The sequence below is a fragment of the Ammodytes marinus genome (genome assembly GCF_949987685.1).
Source record: "Ammodytes marinus genome assembly, chromosome: 7".
NCBI classification, from domain to species: domain Eukaryota; kingdom Metazoa; phylum Chordata; class Actinopteri; order Uranoscopiformes; family Ammodytidae; genus Ammodytes; species Ammodytes marinus.
The window spans coordinates 25,314,965-25,333,862 of NC_137211.1; the positions used below are offsets into that span (position 1 = coordinate 25,314,965).

General features: G+C 45.4%; 1 protein-coding gene across 1 annotated transcript; it reads right to left on the reverse strand.

The window, feature by feature from the left end:
- Nucleotides 1–1,105: 1,105 nt before the first annotated feature.
- dalrd3 (DALR anticodon binding domain containing 3) lies at nucleotides 1,106–18,624 on the reverse strand. Its single transcript, XM_080030911.1, has 13 exons — nucleotides 18,276–18,624; nucleotides 9,803–10,110; nucleotides 8,798–9,120; nucleotides 7,336–7,394; nucleotides 7,091–7,192; nucleotides 6,928–6,992; nucleotides 6,544–6,602; nucleotides 5,765–5,847; nucleotides 5,384–5,510; nucleotides 4,673–4,731; nucleotides 4,398–4,514; nucleotides 4,202–4,270; nucleotides 1,106–3,369 (listed from the first exon to the last, which is right to left on the reverse strand). The coding sequence occupies exons 1-13, from the start codon at nucleotides 18,513–18,515 to the stop codon at nucleotides 3,250–3,252; spliced, it is 1,731 nt and encodes a 576-aa protein (XP_079887037.1). The 5' UTR covers nucleotides 18,516–18,624; the 3' UTR covers nucleotides 1,106–3,249.
- Nucleotides 18,625–18,898: the final 274 nt, after the last annotated feature.

The following is an 18,898-nucleotide window of genomic DNA, read 5'->3' on the forward strand; positions in this document are numbered from 1 at the left end:
ATATAAAATGAATGTATTAAATATTAGCACTGACCTGAAGTACCCTGAAGTTCATCAGTCCACTGGTCCCTAGTGTGACACAGACCATTAGCAGTGAGGAAGAGGAAATACAGAATGCTCTCAAACAGTTCCCAGCTATTTCTCTCCACTTCGCTTTTTAAGAATGAGTGACATCAGGAGGACAGCTGAAAAAGCATAGAGAAACTATACAAAGAAGGAACATGAGGACAACTGAAGGGGACAAAAAGGTATGGAAGGACATAGAGGAAGAACAGTCATCATGAATGCAGTATATCATATTTTAAAAACTTTACTAATCACACACATGCATACGCCATTAGATGGGATTTGAATGCAGAAGAACCATATGTTTTTGTTCTGGTATTCTAACAAAAAAAACAGGATGAAAGAAGGCTTGCATTGGTTTTGAAAGTCAATAGCAAGCCTCATTGATAAAATATCAAAATTGTCTATTACTTTATTCTCAAGTGCACTGTATAACCATTTAATAAGAGCAAATCAAATTTCGACATTCATTGCAATGAAATATTTCAGCCTATGAGCAGAAAATGCCACGTAGCACACTCCGAATTTGAAATTCAACTCACGTTTTCAAGAAGCAAAATGTTTCAAAAAGCATTACAGCCATCAGACATGAATCACATTTTTATAAATGCGGTCCAGAGGTGGGGAAATGACGATGATGAGCAGAACGGAGCGGAGGAACACAGCAACTGAGGAACCCAAGCGTGTACAAGGAACGTGTACAGAGGAAAAAGGCAAAAGACGAATGATGCGTCACATTACGGTTGTTGTATCCGCGGTGATGGATCACAGTTAACAGCATATACAGTACCTCTGTCTGGGATACTATCTGGATCTATGTGGCCTAAGGGGGCAACATGAGGGGATTGTTATATAGAATAATAGGTGTGTGTGTACAATCTTTCGAAGCCAGAGACGAACACACACAGCCAGAGAGAGTCTGTCATGGTTATTTTAATTCTGCAGACAGGAAAGACACAGAAACTGTGGGCAAACAGATGTGTGCAGGAGAGGGGTTGACAGTATCATTTACATTCACATGGAAGACTACACTTAAAAGGGGTCAGAGATGTGTGTAGAGATTGTTCAGGATTAGGAAGGGAAGTCCTGTGAAGTTAAGCTCCTGTTTTTTTTGTTTTCAGAATTAGAATTATTTGTACTATTGAAACCAATAGAAAGGATAACAAATAAATTACTTTTTAAACATAAGTTATTGTTTCCTTGTTTTTCTAAAGCATTTTTTGGTTGGTTTTCAACTTCCACAAACAGGGCTCGGGCAACTATATTTAAGACAGGATAGCTTGTGAGTTTATAATACAATGGGAGTAATATAATGGGAGTTAGGACGCCCAAAGAGGAGGGAGAAAAGACTGAGAAAGTGGCAGAAAAGGGTCAGAGGTGTGAGAACATGGCAGCAAGAGAAAAAGACTGATGGCTAACAGTTAACCTATCGTATCCACAGTACATCAGTTTACAGAAACAGTGAAAAGAAAAATAATCAAAGTCCCTTATTCTGCATCTCTCCTGCATTAATACTGTGGTCATTACAGCAAGACTGTAAACAACTTAGCATAGAATAAACATACTGTTCCCTTTTCTATTGTAAATAAAAGGCTAAAAAAAAATGTAAAAAAGAAGAAGAAGTGCATTACAAAGTAGACCATCCAGGAACGAGCAACATTTGGATCCGATAACATTTCATGCAGCTAAAAATGAGTCATCAAGAAAATTGATAACCGTGTGTTTTGTTGCAACATTGAGATATTAATAAAAAATAAAAATAAAAAAAAAAACATTACAGAATAATGTGTAGCAGAAAGTTAAGACGAGCTATGGCACATTTTGACAGACAGCAGGTGACTGCAATGGAAACACATTTCACATTTCAGAGATACTCAAGGATCAAGTTAAGGTCATTATTATTTTACCCTGGCAAAAAAGTTTTATAAATAACATATTTGGCATAAAACTCTTCATATATATTATTTTCATGCCATTTCATGCATTTCCTAACGTTATGGCACCATGCCCTAAATGCTGCTAATGTCTATTGTTTTTCTTTGTTAATAACTTATGAACACCTGTAACACATGGTACATGTTTGATACGGAACGTTGGTGATTTGTCAAGCAGATATTTGATAATTTGGCTCTCAATAATAATACAAATATGAACACAGCAATTAAGACCCATATTAGGCAGAATATATATATTCTGTACACATCTCTTTTTTTTAAATCTGACAATAAATATATGTGTGGCATTGATAAATACAATGTGGGTAACATACATGAAAAAAATTACTTTTAGACATGTGTATGTGTTTCAAAAAGCGACATTAAGTGTGCATTGTGAAATACACATATAGGGAAATTTAGAATGTTTGACATATCTTATAATAGTTTAATTGGGATGTATTGACTACTGGTTAGGTGTTGTATGTCATAAGATCAATATAAATGTACTGTATAAAGGGTAGAATTTAAAATGGCAACGTATGGCTTCAAAAGACCATAAAAACAATATCTGATTAAGAGCCTCTCTAAAGCTTACTTGTTGGCACATTGCTTCTTGTTGAGGCAAAAATCAAAGAGTGAAAACGACAATTCCATGTTTCCTGGACTCACTACCCAACTGGTCCCAGTACAGAAATCTGGCACATAACCCTTCTTAAAACATGTTGTACATATTACAAGATATAACAAGTTAGTGAGTGAGCTTTAGCGGAGCTGATATTTTGTTATCTTTGGACAGAGCTAGGCTAGCTCTTTCCCCCTGCTTCCATTATTTATGCTAAGCTAAGCTAACTGGCTGCTTGCGGTAGCTTCATATTGACTTTACGGACGTTACAGACCTATCAACCTTCTCCTCGATTGGAAAACAAAAACAAATAGGCTGATGTCAGATCACAGAATTCAAGGGGAAATATTTGTGGCTACAGTCATTTCTGACAATGAGCAGTGGAAGCTCAAGCTACACAGTGAGCAGGTCAGACAACATCTCATAGTTTATAGTGACAGCCTCGGACTGTACTGTGACTTTGCCAAAACGAGGTAAAAGGTGACACCGTGTCTGAGGTGGACGCATGATCTTTGCTAAACGAAATGTGTGCGCGTGATGAGGCCGCAATTTGCTCAACACTGGTGAGTTTGTGTGTGAGACGTGTGGGGCCAGTGGTGAATTATGGGATAGTGAGTTGTTTGGCTATAGTTGCCTGATGGGGGGGAGGTTGAGGGTGTCCAGAGCGCTGTGGTAGAGCTCTCTCAGCGCTCTCAACAGATACAGACGACAAAACATCTGGTTGAAGAGATGGGGCAACGGCTCCTGGAAAGACAGGAAGAAATAAATTGGAAGAGTGTGTGAGTGTTATAAAAGAGGGAATATAAAAGGGAATCATACAGTTGGTTAGGCACAGCACAGTAAACCTAGACCTGGCTTGCACTACTAGCTACTTGGTAGACAGTGTTTGTGCCAGACGCCAATAGCTGCATTAAGAGTACAGTCTATGGGTCAGAGTAGTTGAACGGCGCTGATGGCGGCAGCTACGTAACTATGATGACATCATAGCAGCCTGACACAATGTAGCCCGTTGATTCATTCAATGAAGAGGAAAATCGCCACAATTAACAAAAGCTGCACACCGGCATTTAAATCTGAACACAAGGCTCTTCACACAAAAAAAGGCAAATTAAATCATATGCATCATAAAATGACATGAAACAACTTCATATTAATGGGAATTATCTATGAACACTCTATGTGAAAGGACAGGGCTTCTGAGATGCGTTCCAGAGGTAGAGGCAGGATGTGTGTCCCAGGCCTAATGCTAAACTGATGTTTCCTCTTCTTTTCTTAATCGGTAATGACATTCTGTTAGTGACAGCAAGTCACCAGACGGGGCAATGGGCTATTAACACACTAATCTCCATATGGCGCACAACAGGAGGGAACACACACACGCATACAAACACTTAAATAAATATATATTTACAGCCATTTGTCCAAAAACAAAGACTTGCTGTAGTAGACTAAATCTCTTGACCTTAGAATTCCCTTTCAGTGAATAAATTAGTACATTTATACAAGGCAAAAACCTACTTAATTTATAAGCATGTGTGAATGATGTAGTAAATAATAAATAAGTAAAAATCCTCACCCCCAGCACGTGGACTCTGTTGTAGTACGAGCTGAAGTCTTTACTGAGCGACACTAGGAATTTACAGATCTGAGGAACACAAACGTGTATACATATTAGATACATATTTCAACAGTTGACCTTTAATTTAATACATTACAATACAATAGAAGTTGCCAATTGATGGCAAAAATCAGTTTATCTCAGTCGACCTGACCTGTTCAGTCCTGATGTTGACTCTGGCCCCTCCCCCTTCACAGTCCAACGCCTGTCCTGATTGGTCCAGCAGCTCGGAGAACGGAATGAGGTAATTGAACAGGAGAAGCCACTCGCCCTGTCAGTCAAAAAAAAACACACAGTCAGCGTGGAGGGATGAACACTGAGGATTTATGTAGTGCACAGTTTGTAGGCTGACATAAAGAAAATAGAAGCAAAGGGAATCTAAAGGAATGAATGGAGTTACAGAACAGACTAGAGAGAGTAGAGTGGTACCTCTTCTTTCAGAGCAGAGAAGTCGAGCTTGGAGCCTTCGGGGATTTCTGGGTATAGACCTGCAGATAAACAGTCAGAAACACTATAAACATAGCATCCACAGATCTAGACTGGTTGCAGAACCAATGGCAAATGGCAGGTTGTAGGCCAAATCCTGCACTCCAAAGCTGAAGTTTTCCCTTTAAACATTTACATTCAGATTTTGCAAACATCTCCACAATGTAAATACAAGGCATGTGTAAATCCCAACTAACAGCCTGGTAACATCTACTTATGATCAACAATTTCTGTCTCAAACACAAATAGTTGCCACTCTCAGTAAAATAACAGTAATTTCATTTAGACCATGAATTAAACAGGTCACTGCACTTTGATGCGTATATAACCATTTAATTACATATTTCATAGGCTGCTGTATCTCTGTCAGCGACTACTTACTAATGTGAATAACTTGCATATGACCTCAGATGCAATCCAAACAAACAGTTATTTTCATAAAGGAAGAATATACTCAAAAATAAAATTGAATTAAACATTTACAATGTGTATATGGCTGTGTATCATATTCTGTAACTTTGTAACTATATTGTAAAAAACTGGCCCATAGCCATCCATTCTGAGATTAAGGGGGAATCTGCCTGGCCACAGCAGTTTGAGTTATTGGACATTTGTAACGTTATTGATGGGACAAATGAAACACTCGTCTCTCACCCTTCTCCACCCCTCTCTCGTAGCTGTCAAACAGTGTGTGCAGTCTGGCGCAGTTATACATCACAAACACTCCTCCTCTGGGCCCTTTGGTGGACACGCCCCCTTCCCTCTGGACGTCCAGTGTCACCTGAAAACAGACAGCTGTCAATCATTCTGACTCCACCAATCACACCCAAGGAGGAAACTGTCATCACTTTCCACATTGAATGGCCTTGTGTCTGAATTGTGCTCTATAAATAAACTTGCCTTGCCTACGTTAACAAGGAGGTGTTTGTGACTGACCATCAAACAGAGTCAGTTCTAATGAATCAGTACGGGCCTTTGGGACAAAATACACACACACAACACATCGCGACACATTCAGGTGTAATGAGGACTCACAGGACTGGTGTGGACCGTAGACAGCAGCTCAAACCTGACAGTGGCCGAGGTCATGACCCTGATGATGTCATCCCACGTCTGACCTACAAGAGGAGACAGGTATTTCACTCCAGTTAAGTCACTTTATCTGTAGTTCATAAATAGCAGTTAAGTCATTTTCATAACTCTTTAGAAACAAAATATTAAGTGGATTTGGTCCAACTGTTCCTATTATTTTGTTCTTGTTCGGTCCAAAAGGGTTGATTAAATTAAAATTGTATTATCTATGATTAATGTTAAACTAAAAAGTAGAACTACCGCCTGGTACCTGCCTCCGTAAGGCATACAATTGAACAGTGAAAGTACAGTGGTGGTATGAAATGCTTTCAAGGATGTTAAGCTCCTACAAAGCTACAATATAGTTACTGCAACCACACAATATGTAAAGTTGACCTCTAAAATATAATCAGTTCACCTTCGACTCCAAGTGTAAGATTGTGCTAAATTTGACAAAAAAAATCCTCCAAGGCATTCTTGAAATATACATAAAAGATTTGAGGTCAGAGGCCTTGACCTTTGACCTCCAAAATGTTGATCCTTGAGTCAGACGGACAAGCCAAAACCTAAAGCCTCCGGCCCTATGCTATAGCCCGGCTTTGTTGCTTCTGTGTTGCTGTCTGAGAATCCCGTTTGCTTTTCATTGCTTATGAGTTTTACTTGCGTTTGTATTATTTTAACATGTCCAATATATCGACTTTACAAAAGTGGCATATAATAAAACAACACACACACACACACACCTTCCACTTGATCTCCATACTTCATCTCTGAGGCCTCCTTCATCTGACCTCTTCTCAGCCTGGAGGAGAAGAGGAAGGAGGAAACAATAGAAGCCTTGTTTACACCGACAGCTGGGCTTAAAATATACTATACTACACAGAGACGAAGAGGAGCGCCATCAACGCCCACAAGTGGTGTTTTAATTTGGTCTAATTAAGGCTGCGATTTTACGGTGCAGAGTTGTGTACTAGCAAGGTTGTCTGAGATTAGAAACATCTGTCTGGTGGAGCGCTGGGAGGGGCAAGAGGGAAGAAGGGGGGAGGGAGAGAGAGAGAAAGAGAGAGAAGACAGACAGTAATAGTGAGAATGACATAAGTGTAAAGAGAGAAGGTGGGGCGTCTTACTGCAGGTACTGTGCAGCAGTGAGGTGACAACCGGGAGTCTTGACAGGCCCACACACCAGATGTCTCTGCAGGCAGGAGAGAGCAGAGCTGGTTAAAATAGGAACACAATGCAATACATGTGTGAAGACTGTGTGTGTGTGTGTGTGTGTGTGTGTGTGGTCACCTGTGTGTGTGTGGCTCCACTGGCTCTCCACAGTACTGCTATCTGCTGCTGGCGGAACTCATCCTGGCAGGAAGTCACATGTAGCGCTGTTGCCATGGCTACCTATGAAAGAGGCAGCAAGGATATAGAAATCAATGCTTTGTTGCAGAAAGTCTGAGTGTTTGTATACTGCGCGTGTGTGTGTGTGTGTGTGTGTGTGTGTGTGTGTGTGTGTGTGTGTGTGTGTGTGTGTGTGCGCGTCTCACTGTGCAGTCAGCTGTGGTTCTGTCCAGTTGTGCCAGATGGGAAACACTGTCTCTGTGTACTGAAACATATTAAACAATGGTTAAACAACATATCTATTGTTAAAGGAATAGAGCAGCATTTTGGGAAATAAACATATTCCTCACAGAAAGTAAGGTGACACCACTCTTTGTTAAAGGTTCCCTGTGCTTGACCTTTAGTAGCACTATGCAAGTTGTCATCACATCCATGCGTAACAAAGATGCATGAGGATGATGCCATAAACTGTCCAGCAGCCAGTGGTTTCACACTGATCTATAGGTGGTGGTAATGCTTCAAGATACAGAGCAATGCACCAACAAAGGAAAAGAAGAAGAGGGCTAGCTAGTAACATGGGTGGAAACATACAATGCAGGGTTCAAACTTTAAAAGGAAAACGGTTTGTTTGTTGACAAGGGCAGTGTGGAGATGGAGCCAGAAGACAGTTAGCTTAACATAAAGACTAGTAACTGGGGGAAACAGCTAGCCTGGCTCAGCACATAAGTAAATAGATATTTGCCTTAGGCCACTATCTATCTATCTATCAATCAATCGATCAGTCAGACTTTATTTATGTAGCACTTTGCATTACAGTACACAGCCAGGACAACACAAAGTGCTTCACAGAATAAAAACATACCACAGGCTCTACTGTTTGGGACAGGCAGCAGAAACAGATATCTTGAAACCTCAGCACATAAACCCAAACTCCACATGGCTCCATTTGTAAAACCATAACAGACCAAATGGAAAGGGACACATCTTGGAGGAAGTTACAATTATTTAGCTTTTCCTTTTGAAAAATCAGCAGGGAGCAATCACAGGGCAGACCAGAGAGTAAGACGGCTCTGCTTTTTTTGATGATTAAAAATGGAGGGGGATCTTCTACTCTTACAACCCGAAAAGTATTAGCAGGGAAATAAGCTATGTTACACATTTACATAACCACTTCATTGAAACATTTCAATTTGTTTGGTGTGGAACCGAAGTGCTTTTCACATAACCTGCCTTATTGCCCAAAAATACAAAATCACAGAATAAAGCAGCACGGCACGATCACAGCGTACTACATAGCCATTCACCTCAAACAGAAATGGGGCAGTTTGCAGTGACTCGGGAGGAGGGGGGGGGGTTTGTTTACATTTGCGCAGCCTGCGAGTAGTATACAAAACATGTACTACATGTAATTCTTAGTATTGAATTAATTTTATAATTAATCAAAACTAAAATATTTTGTAGCACCTGGAAACAAATGTAAGACAGGAATATCTTTAGAAACAAAACAGTTGGCCCTGCTGCTTCAGGTCACTTTCTAGCTTCAGTGTTCCAGGAATCCAATATTATTGTGAGGAAAGTTTGTTTATTCAGTTATACGATAATAAATGTTCACTTTTCTGACACACCCAAAGTAACATAGTGCACCTTTAACATTCCTTTTGGCCTCACCTGTGCAGGTGCCGAGGCTGGGGTCGTATCCCAGTAGCCCCTCCTCCTGGAACACTCGTTTGAGGTTGATTCTGAGCGCTCCCTCGTTCTCTTCCTCCTCCACTTTCCTCCCTCCTCCTCCTCCTCCTCCTCCGCTGGTCCTCCTGCCTCTCTCCGTCTCTCTCTCTCTATACGGGGAGTTGGCCAGCGCTTCCTCAATCTTCTCCTCTCTCTCCTCATTGGTCCAGTTGGCCGGGGCCGTCGACCAATCGATGCCAAGAGACTGCAGAAAGGTGGCCATGTCGCTGTCCTCGGGGAGCGTGGGGCAATAGGACACTGTGTATCTGACACAGGTGAGGAGATTGGTGTTGATCACAGCAGCATTTTTAATATTTGATTGCAACTTATAAACAGTATGTAATATTTTCACAGTTATCTGTCAGTTAGTTTTTTTCAATGAACTGATTGATAGGTTTGTCTTAATGTCAGATTATAGTTTTTGTCATATATGTCAGACCATATTTTTTGTTGTTTTTTTTATTTTTCATTCATTTTGGGGGCAACAATATTTAAGAAAGTAGGCTATAATCATAAATAATGCATACTCCAAAATTGTATTTAAGTAGTTCCTCAGATTAGTCTAAAAAAAGAAATCTTGTGCATTGGTCTCCTTTCTCATCAAAAGTTGTAGTAGTCTTATTATTGAAATTGAAAATGAAGTGAAGAAGTGCAGAAAAATATGAATTCTGAATGCTTCAAATTTATTTTTATCGCCATCACCTCCCTTTCCACATTGCCATCCGAACCTGTGGCCTGAGTTCCTAGTTCTTTTAAGCAAGTAACCAATTATTCACATTAGATTCAAGTCATAAGAAGGTTTATAGGATCAGGGTAACTAAAGAAAGTAGATGTATACAATTTCGAAGTCTAGAAGAGGATGTTTGAATGGTGTTTTGTTGGTATACACTTAAAACAAACAAACATACTTGCTATAATATTATCCTATTAACCCACAGACAGACTCACCCCTGTCTTCTCAGCAGCGCCCCCATGTGGTCTGCCAACAGAATAGTCCTCAGCTGGCCCAGGGTCAGCGTGTCCGGTGTGGGTGCGTTGGGTTTGGGGTGCAGCGCGGGGCAGTTGAGCACCACACAGCCTTGGTTCTCACACGAGGGCTTCAGGTACTCAGTAGCTCCGCCTGCCAGGACGGCCCCGAAGGCTGCGGGGCGGTCCACCCTCACCCTCAAGCCCTCAGCCATCACCTCCCCACCCGCCACGGGCAGAACACCACTACCACGGACAGACAGGACTCTGGACATCACCGCTGGAGGGACCTAGGAGGATATAAGAAGAATTAGGGACTCATTTAGACTACACAGTACACTGGGCAATAAATAGGTCAGCACTTTATCCACAAGTTCTAGTGCAATAGGGCAATGTGAAACACAAATGTTAACACTTGCACTTACACTGTTCAATTCTATGGAATGAAGCAAAGTTTACTTTACCTTACATACTTTTAACCATGTTGTCAATGTTCAAATGTGTGTCTGTCTGTTTGTTTTTGGTTGTACTCTCTCTCTTTTTTTTTTAGATTTTTTTTTTGCATTTTTATGCTTTATCGATAGTGTAGACTAGAGACAGAGTTGAAATGGGGCAGAGAGGGGAGTGACATGCAGAGAACGACCGCGGGCTGGAATCGAACCCGGGTCCACTGCTGGCCGAGGCCCATGGGGGGGGCGCCCTACCAACTGAGCTAAGGGCACCCCTGGTTGTAGTCTCTTTGAAGTATATTTTTATGAAAGCAATCATGCACTGTGCCCAAGCCAAATTTCCCCACAGGGACAATGAAGTTGAACCTAACCTAGACGCATCATGCATGCATTGACCAAAAGAATATGTGAGTGTGTTAGGAGGAAGGGCATGAGGGGATTTTAGTTAATCACAAATGCATATATTCATACAGGATACCGACATGATATTTAAACTGAAAAAATATATATTTCGTTATTTTCAAATTGGAATTTAGAAGTATGTACTTTAAAGGGAGTGAGCATTTACTGGAAAACGCTTGTTGTCAAAAAAAGTGATTTTGACAACAAGCATTCTCCAGAATCGCTGACTCCATCTTAAATTCCTTCAAATTAGAAATACAGTGAAGATGTTATTGTGTGGAGTATTTTTAGCTCTTGCTTTGAATTATGCATGTCAGTCAAACCTGTTTTTCACATGCATTTATTTTTGTGATCTATAACATATCAGATATTGCCAATCCGCTTCCTAAACCCATATCATATGATCTGGGTTTCAAAGATTTATTTTGTAAAATGTTTTATACAAAATCTTAATAACGTCATATTTTAATGATAACGATAGTTACGTATGTAACTACGGTTCTATGAGTTCCGGATGACCGCCAGAGGCGGTGCTTATAGCACTGGATATTCCATTGCGCGCATGCGCAGGTCGAGATCTTTATACCAACAAAGTCACCTGTGACACCCGGGTGACTCCGGGAATGTCTATATATTCCGGAAGTCACCAGAGGTTCTGTTCCACTGGATCTTCTCGCGGTGTCTGAGAAGTCTGAGTGACAGAGAACTCTGGCGGTCATCCGGAACTCATAGAACCGTAGTTACATACGTAACTATCGTTCTATTTCGTTCCTACTGACCGCCAGAGGCGGTGCTTATAGCACTGGATGACTTATACCAAAACGGTCACGAAGAGTACTCATCAATTAAGGGCTTGCAGCCATCAACAAGACAGCTGTCATACCACCGGATGAGGTGCAGCAACATTTACTCTGTAGAGCCGCGCAACGTACATGATGAAGACCATGTAGCCGTGGCGCAAATGTCCTGCCGTGAAATCCGCTTCAAGGCAGCCCATGATGTAGCCATACTCCTGGTAGAGTGGCACTCAACGGCCAAGGCATGGGGAGCCCCTGTGCTCTATATGCATACAAGACCACATCCACAAGTCAGTGGGAGTGTCTCTGTTTGGACAGGGCAGCCCCCTCCCTGCGGCTCCCATAGCAGACAAAAGGGTATTTGTCTTACGCAAGCTGGTTGTTGCCACAACCTATGCCCTAAGCGCCCGCACCGGGCACAGTGGGTCTGACATTCTTTCTGCACCCCCTGGTGAGCCCAGGGGATTGAAAGCAGCCAACTCGATCGATTGGTTTACATGGTGGGGAGACAATCGTTTGGATAGGAAGGATGGAGTTGGCGAGAGCACCACTCCTGACCCTTCTACATGCCAGCGCAAGCACGCCTGGCTTACTGACAAGGCATGGAGTTCACCGACCGATTGCAGTCGCATGGCAAGGAGGAATGCCGTCTTCATCGACAGCCGCGTCAGGTCTGCCTGACTCAGCGGCCCAAATGGGGGTAGTCCTAAGGCCCTCAGGACTACTTGCAAGTCCCCTGATGGTGCCCTCAGGGGTCACGGTGGCTGAATGAAGCCTCTGGCCTCCCTTCAGAAACTGCCTGACTAGGTAGTGGGACCCTACCGCCTGGTTATCCACCCCTGCATGTGCGGCCGATATCACAGCCACATAGACGCACAGGGTGGAAGCAGCTCTCCTGTTGCCCACACAGACTGCAGAAGTGTGGTATCACTATCACTGAGCAAGTCCATGGGACTTCGCCATGTGCCATGCACCGCTGTGAAAACGGCTTCCACCTGTTTGCATAGCGCCATGTAGTGGAGAGTGCCCCTGAAGTCAGAAAGGTATGGACCTCTGACTGGTCGCAATACGTCAACAGTGGGTCCTGGCTACCAGGAGCCCCACGCACAGCTGCAGGCGCCCCGAGTTCGGGTGCCACATGTGTCCGCCTACCTGAGACAGAAGGTACTGTCTCCCTGGAAGGCACCAAGGCTCTCCTTGAGGAGTTAGTAACGCTGGGATCCATGGCCTTCCTGGCCAATGTGGAGCCCCCAACGTAGGCTGTAACTGCAATGCTGGACCCCATCCAGTGTTGTCAGTAACAAAAGAATTGTAGGAAATGCATAAAGCAGGCTGACTGGCCAAGCATTAGCCAGAGCATCCTGCCTTAGGGGACTGGTCCTCTCCATCTAGGAGGACCCAGGGGGACAGTGGGTCATCTCTTCGGAAGCAAAGAGATACGCCACTGCCCTGCCAACTTGTCCCAATCATGCCCACCACCTCCGGATGGAGTCTCCACTCCCCGGGGGTGGCCCTTTCTATCGCTGTGTTCCGGACACCTGGAACTTGGACAGCTTAGATAATGATAATTAGATAATGCTGAGGTCAGCATACTTATCAATCGAAGGAAGAGGCTGTACTCCAGCAGCCTCCATTGCATGAAGTGCTGTAGTAGCCGCTGAACGGTAGCTACGCGCTACGGAGAAAGGCAGGCTCGCATGGCCGCCGACTCGAGCACCAGCTGAGCTGTAATGGTGGCAGGGATGCTGCCACACACTGTTTAATATACGCAGAGCCAGGGACGGCCCAACGGAAGAACCCTGACTGGTACACCTTGCCCAGAAATGCAAAGGGGAGGACCACCTGTGACATTGGGCAGTAGGGACTTGAAAGTAGCATCTTTCAGGCTATAACACAACCCAGTCCGCCTGAGCGATAGACTGGAGGACCCCTGCAACACGCAACATGGGGAAAGGAAGAATCGTGAGGCACTGATTCCGCCGTCTTAGCCCAGAACGGGGCGACCCCGCCCCACCTCCTGGTACCTGAGCTTCGGTTGAGTAGAACCTACCGAGCATCGAGTAGCACCCCCAAGGACTCTGGGGGAGGGCGGAGACTGGACGCCGACCTCCTGGCGCCTGAAATGCAGCTGTAGCGCAGTGTTACGGCGCTGTACAGAATGTGCTGAGAAGCACTGGCCCCTTGATTGTCCACCTGAACGTGGTTGAAGCTATTGGCACGGGGTACCACAGAGGTTCCCGGCCTGGAATCAGGCAGAGGTGCACGTCGCAGCGTGCAACTACTGTCTAGCCTGGTCAACCTGAACACTTTGCCCTGGGACCTGAAGAGCAGCTGGCCGAACGTCTGGCCTGGGATCACTGGAGAGAACGGAGGGTCTGTCGACACACCTCCGACTGGGACGACTGCGCCAGCCAACCTTGGCGGCGCGCCACGTCACAGCTGATCAACCTGCCTAGCCCTTTTCTTGTGAAGCGACCTTGGGTACCTTGAAAGGCGCTATATAAATTCAAATTATTATTATTATTAGCTCCCTAAGTCATAATGCAAAGTCTGCAGTGAAGCATCACTGAGGGTCCGTGCTGAGTGACCAGCACCTGACCCCTGTATGGTTTGCGACCGAGCCAGGACTGTGTGAGAAAGCAAATTCCCAGATGGCCCCCACAGGCAGCAATGTCGTAACTCCTAGTAAGGAGGTCGCCTGAAATCCGGCCCTGGGGCCGAGGGCAGCGCACATCGGCTCTCAGAGCCTCGTCTGGGGAGACAACCAGGGATGCTATAGCAGGCTCAATCGGAGCTACCCAGTCCGAGCCCTAACTATCAGCATTGCATGGCTGCCAGAGCTCTACTGTCACTAGTGTGATAGGAGAGAGCCCTTAATCTGGCCAGCATCTACGGAGCCCAGCGGAATAAGGCTCAGAGGGAGGCACACAGAAACGGAGGATTGAGGGCCTGCCGAAAGAAGGCATTCGTGGGTGCAGATGAAACCAGAGCTTCATCTAACCCCATACTTGGCCGAGTCACGGACAGACACTGACTTCCTAGCCGAGCTGCCCACCTGTAAGAGACTACAGGACGCAGCTGTGGACAGCATGTCATCCCCCGAGTAGGAAGGATGCACAGCCGCAAGGTTATTCACTGCACTGGTACCATGAACTGGTTGGAGGCTAGTAGAAGAGCCTCTACCTAGCAACCTAAGTGCCTGAGACATGAAACTACAGTTCATGCATGGGTTATCTGACAGCGCTTCCCTCAGGTGCTCAACCCTGAGACCTGCAGGGCACTTGTCATGGCCCTGTATGGAGGTCATGAAGGCGTAAGCTGGCCACTGTTGAGCCAACGAAATATGCGTCTGACTACAAAATTGTGGGCGCTTGACATAATGGCAACCTTAATTACCCTATCTCAGTAACTAATTAGAAAATAGCAAATTAGTTAGTAGGCTATGCAGCCGGGCTCTAGGCGAGAGCACCGAGCACCGGTGCGCAGCCCAAAATTAACCCCTTGAAGGCGACTCTGCTACCCGCAAGCCGCCTACTGGAGGCAAATTAACGCAGGCTTAGGCAATCGCGCCCTAGGCGAGAGCACCCGAGCACGACGCCCCTGCAAAACGATAAATGAAGTACGCAACTGGCCTAGGCGACACAGCACCCAAGCAGCAGTGCAGCAAAGCTAGCAAATACCGCGGCGGCGGCTACTGCCCACGCCGCTCACTGATAATCAAAGTAAGCACCCGGCCCCGGCGAACTCACCACCCGAGCACAGCGCAACAGCTAGCAGAATAAATTAGAACTTACCGTGGCGGCGCTATCCCAGCCGCTCACTGGCAACTAATCAAGTAGCAACTGGCCTAGGCGACACAGCACCCAAGCAGCAGTGCAGCAAAGCTAGCAAAAAGAAATTAGAATTTACCGTGGCGGCGTTAAGCCCAGCCGCTCACTGGCAACTAATCAAGTAGCAACTGGCCTAGGCGACACAGCACCCAAGCAGCAGTGCAGCAAAGCTAGCAAAAAGAAATTAGAATTTACCGTGGCGGCGCTAACCCCAGCCGCTCACTGGCAACTAATCAAGTAGCAACTGGCCTAGGCGACACAGCACCCAAGCAGCAGTGCAGCAAAGCTAGCAAAAAGAAATTAGAACTTACCGTGGCGGCGTTAAGCCCAGCCGCTCACCGGCAACTAATCAAGTAGCAACTGGCCTAGGCGACACAGCACCCAAGCAACAATGCGACCTGTTGTGTAAAACTATGCTGCCCACTGGCGAGCATAATTACCGTAGGCTTTAGGCAATCGAGCTTTAGGCGAGAGCACCCAAGCAACAATGCGACCTGTTGTGTAAAACTATGCTGCCACTGGCGAGCATAATTACAGTAGGCTTTAGGCAATCGAGCTTTAGGCGACACAGCACCCAAGCAACAATGCGACCTGTTGTGTAAAACTATGCTGCCCACTGGCGAGCATAATTACAGTAGGCTTTAGGCAATCGAGCTTTAGGCGACACAGCACCCAAGCAACAATGCGACCTGTTGTGTAAAACTATGCTGCCCACTGGCGAGCATAATTACAGTAGGCTTTAGGCAATCGAGCTTTAGGCGAGAGCACCCAAGCAACAATGCGACCTGTTGTGTAAAACTATGCTGCCACTGGCGAGCATAATTACAGTAGGCTTTAGGCAATCGAGCTTTAGGCGAGAGCACCCAAGCAGCAATGCGACCTGTCTAATAGTACATTGGCAGTGTAACCCTGCCGCCCACTGGCGAGCAAGTTACAGTAGGTTAGGCAATCGAGCTCTGGGCGAGAGCACCCAAGCAACAACTCGACCTGTCGAGCCAATTAAAATGTGTAATCCGACACAGTTCAATTGAATTTAGTTTACTTAAGACGGGGACAGTGCAAATCAATAAACCACACGGTCATACATGGGTTAAAAAAATGCTAGAATTAGCCAATGCTATTCTCCATCTGCAGTCCCCTGGCAGTGTCAGCGGCTCTTGGTAACCCCAGCCGCCCACTGGAGAGCCAATCAACGAAGGCTATAGGCAATTGAGCCTTAGGCGAGAGCACCCAAGCAATAATGCGCCTTATAACACAGTGACGGCACGACGTTCACTGTCGAGCAGATAAAGTAGCCTATGCAGTCAGGCTAAGGCGTGAGCTACCGTGCAACACGGCTCTTATAACACAGCAGCACAGACACGACACCCGTGCTGTGAACTAAGCTGCCAACTGGCGCCACACTACAGCAGCCTACACACGAGCAACAGTGTGACAAGGCTAAAATAACGCGGTGAAGGCGATTTAGGAAACTAATTCGTCCACCGGCGACACAGCTCACTACAACAGTGAAAGAGACTTCTGACCGAAGCCGCCCACCTGACGAGCAAATTGAGTAGCCTATCAAGCCGCTCGCTGTCGATTAAATCAAGTAAGCACCGGTCGGGGCGAACGTAGCACCCGATCAACAGTGCAACAATGCTAGAAAGACAATACATTCGAGCATACAATTAGCAACCGGCTTAGCGAAACACACAAGCAACGGTGCGAACGAAGAATAACACGGCGACTGTGAACCCAGCCGCCGCCTGATCTAATCAAAGCAAGGTGGAAAGGTGATATTAGCTTCCGCGGTAGCCCCGGGCTACGCGTAGCCTTCACACTACTCACCCTGACCGGCCGTAGCCAAGTCTAACGAATTGCTGTCGCAGCCCTTGGTGGTCGAAGTCAAATCGAAGCACCAACCCTCAGGGTACGAGCTACTTGCGACAAGCTAGTGGTATATTAGCACACAACAATGTGTGCGACCTGCTCCGCGAGAAAATAGAAGGAACAGAACCTCTGGTGACTTCCGGAATATATAGACATTCCCGGAGTCACCCGGGTGTCACAGGTGACTTTGTTGGTATAAAGATCTCGACCTGCGCATGCGCGCAATGGAATATCCAGTGCTATAAGCACCGCCTCTGGCGGTCAGTAGGAACGAAATAGAACAGACATGTCATGCGTTTTGCGTTGGTGTTTTGCAGCTGTGCGTGTGTGTCTGACCCACATTGGGCTGCCTGCCACTCATGGGTTAATAATGACTGCTGCAGGCTGTCAGAGGCTGGTCGATCATGTTGAGGGCAAAGTCAACGGCCACTGAGCTAGACAGGACATGGGGTTTAGCGTTCTCACTTCCATACATGAATTGGGGTTGTCTGTGTCCTGTGTACAAGACTGAATGTTATGCGCCATGCAGGCAGAGCTTTATAAAGCAGGTAGTTCCGGTGCTCAGGTCCTATTGACCCCATTTGATTGAAATATAGTTTCGTCATTCCACTATTGTTTTCTTAATAATTCCATTATCTACGAAAAACATTTAATGTTTATCCCCTTCTAGTTTTTGTAAATTGCTTTGTGTTTATACAAATATATAAAAATTGGTCATTTTGGCCCAATCACTTTAGAAACATTTGAAAACACCTTCCATCCATTTAAATATTACTGCGCCGAATCACCTTTGCAAGTATGACACCTTTAGCAAAAAGCTGGCCTGGGACTATTCTTCTTGGCGGACGAATGAAATACAATTAATAAGTTTTTAGCAGCTGTGTCTATTCTGTCTAATCATATCAGCAGTGTTCCTGGTTTTTAATTTGAGTGTCAACTGTAGTGACTCGTGTTTTTTTAATGCTAAGAGGGCTTTTCGATGTATTTAACGTTGAGTGTGACTCTTTTATGCAGTATTTGAGTTAAAAACACAAAACACTGCGAAACGAGCACGAAGACCGTTAAACTGCAAGCTAACCATAACAGGTATCATTCACACACTGACCTGTCCGTCCGCGTACAGCGTGTTGAGCATCGTGCTCGGCGACAAGAAGTCCCTGCTACGCAGATTTTTAGCGCTGCTCTCCTTGAACCAAAGCTTCTCGGGCTCGGGGAAGACCCTGTCGCCGCTCTCCCGGTCGCTTGAGTCGGACACATGTTGTCGCTTCCCCCGCAGTGCGGAGCTCAGCGCCCGGACGGTAGGGCTGATCCGGAGGGGCGAAGACTCCTCCTCGATATTCTCCATCGCCGACACAACCACCCCCAACACAAACAGGTGAGCTAGCTAAAAACACCAGGCTGTCAGCACACCAACACCCTGATCATTTCTTCAGTTCAAAGCCGCACTATCTCTCTGTCTCTCCCCGGGGCTGGTGGGGTCTATGCTAGGCTGAGACACGCCGGAGAACACGGTAGTTTGCACCCGACCCGCTCGGTTGCTCACGGCTCGATGTCAGTTATCTGCTGTGGAGGACTGCATTGCATTGGACGTTTTTTTCTAATGCGGAACTATTGAAGGGAAACCCGTGTTTCTCCCGAGGTGAATTTTCACGTTGGACCAAATGCAATGTGTGTTATAGCGCCATCCAGTGACTTACACAGTAACTGCAACCTTAACGTCACTGGCCA

Excerpts from the sequence above, each read along its gene's own strand:
- dalrd3 (XM_080030911.1), bottom strand. The coding sequence starts at position 18,515 with ATGGAGAATATCGAGGAGGAGTCTTCGCCCCTCCGGATCAGCCCTACC. Across the intron at positions 9,121-9,802 it reads GCGCTGCTGAGAAGACAGGG|ATACACAGTGTCCTATTGCC; the intron begins GTGAGTCTGTCT and ends CACCTGTGTCAG. Across the intron at positions 5,511-5,764 it reads CTACGGTCCACACCAGTCCT|GTGACACTGGACGTCCAGAG; the intron begins GTGAGTCCTCAT and ends GTCTGTTTTCAG.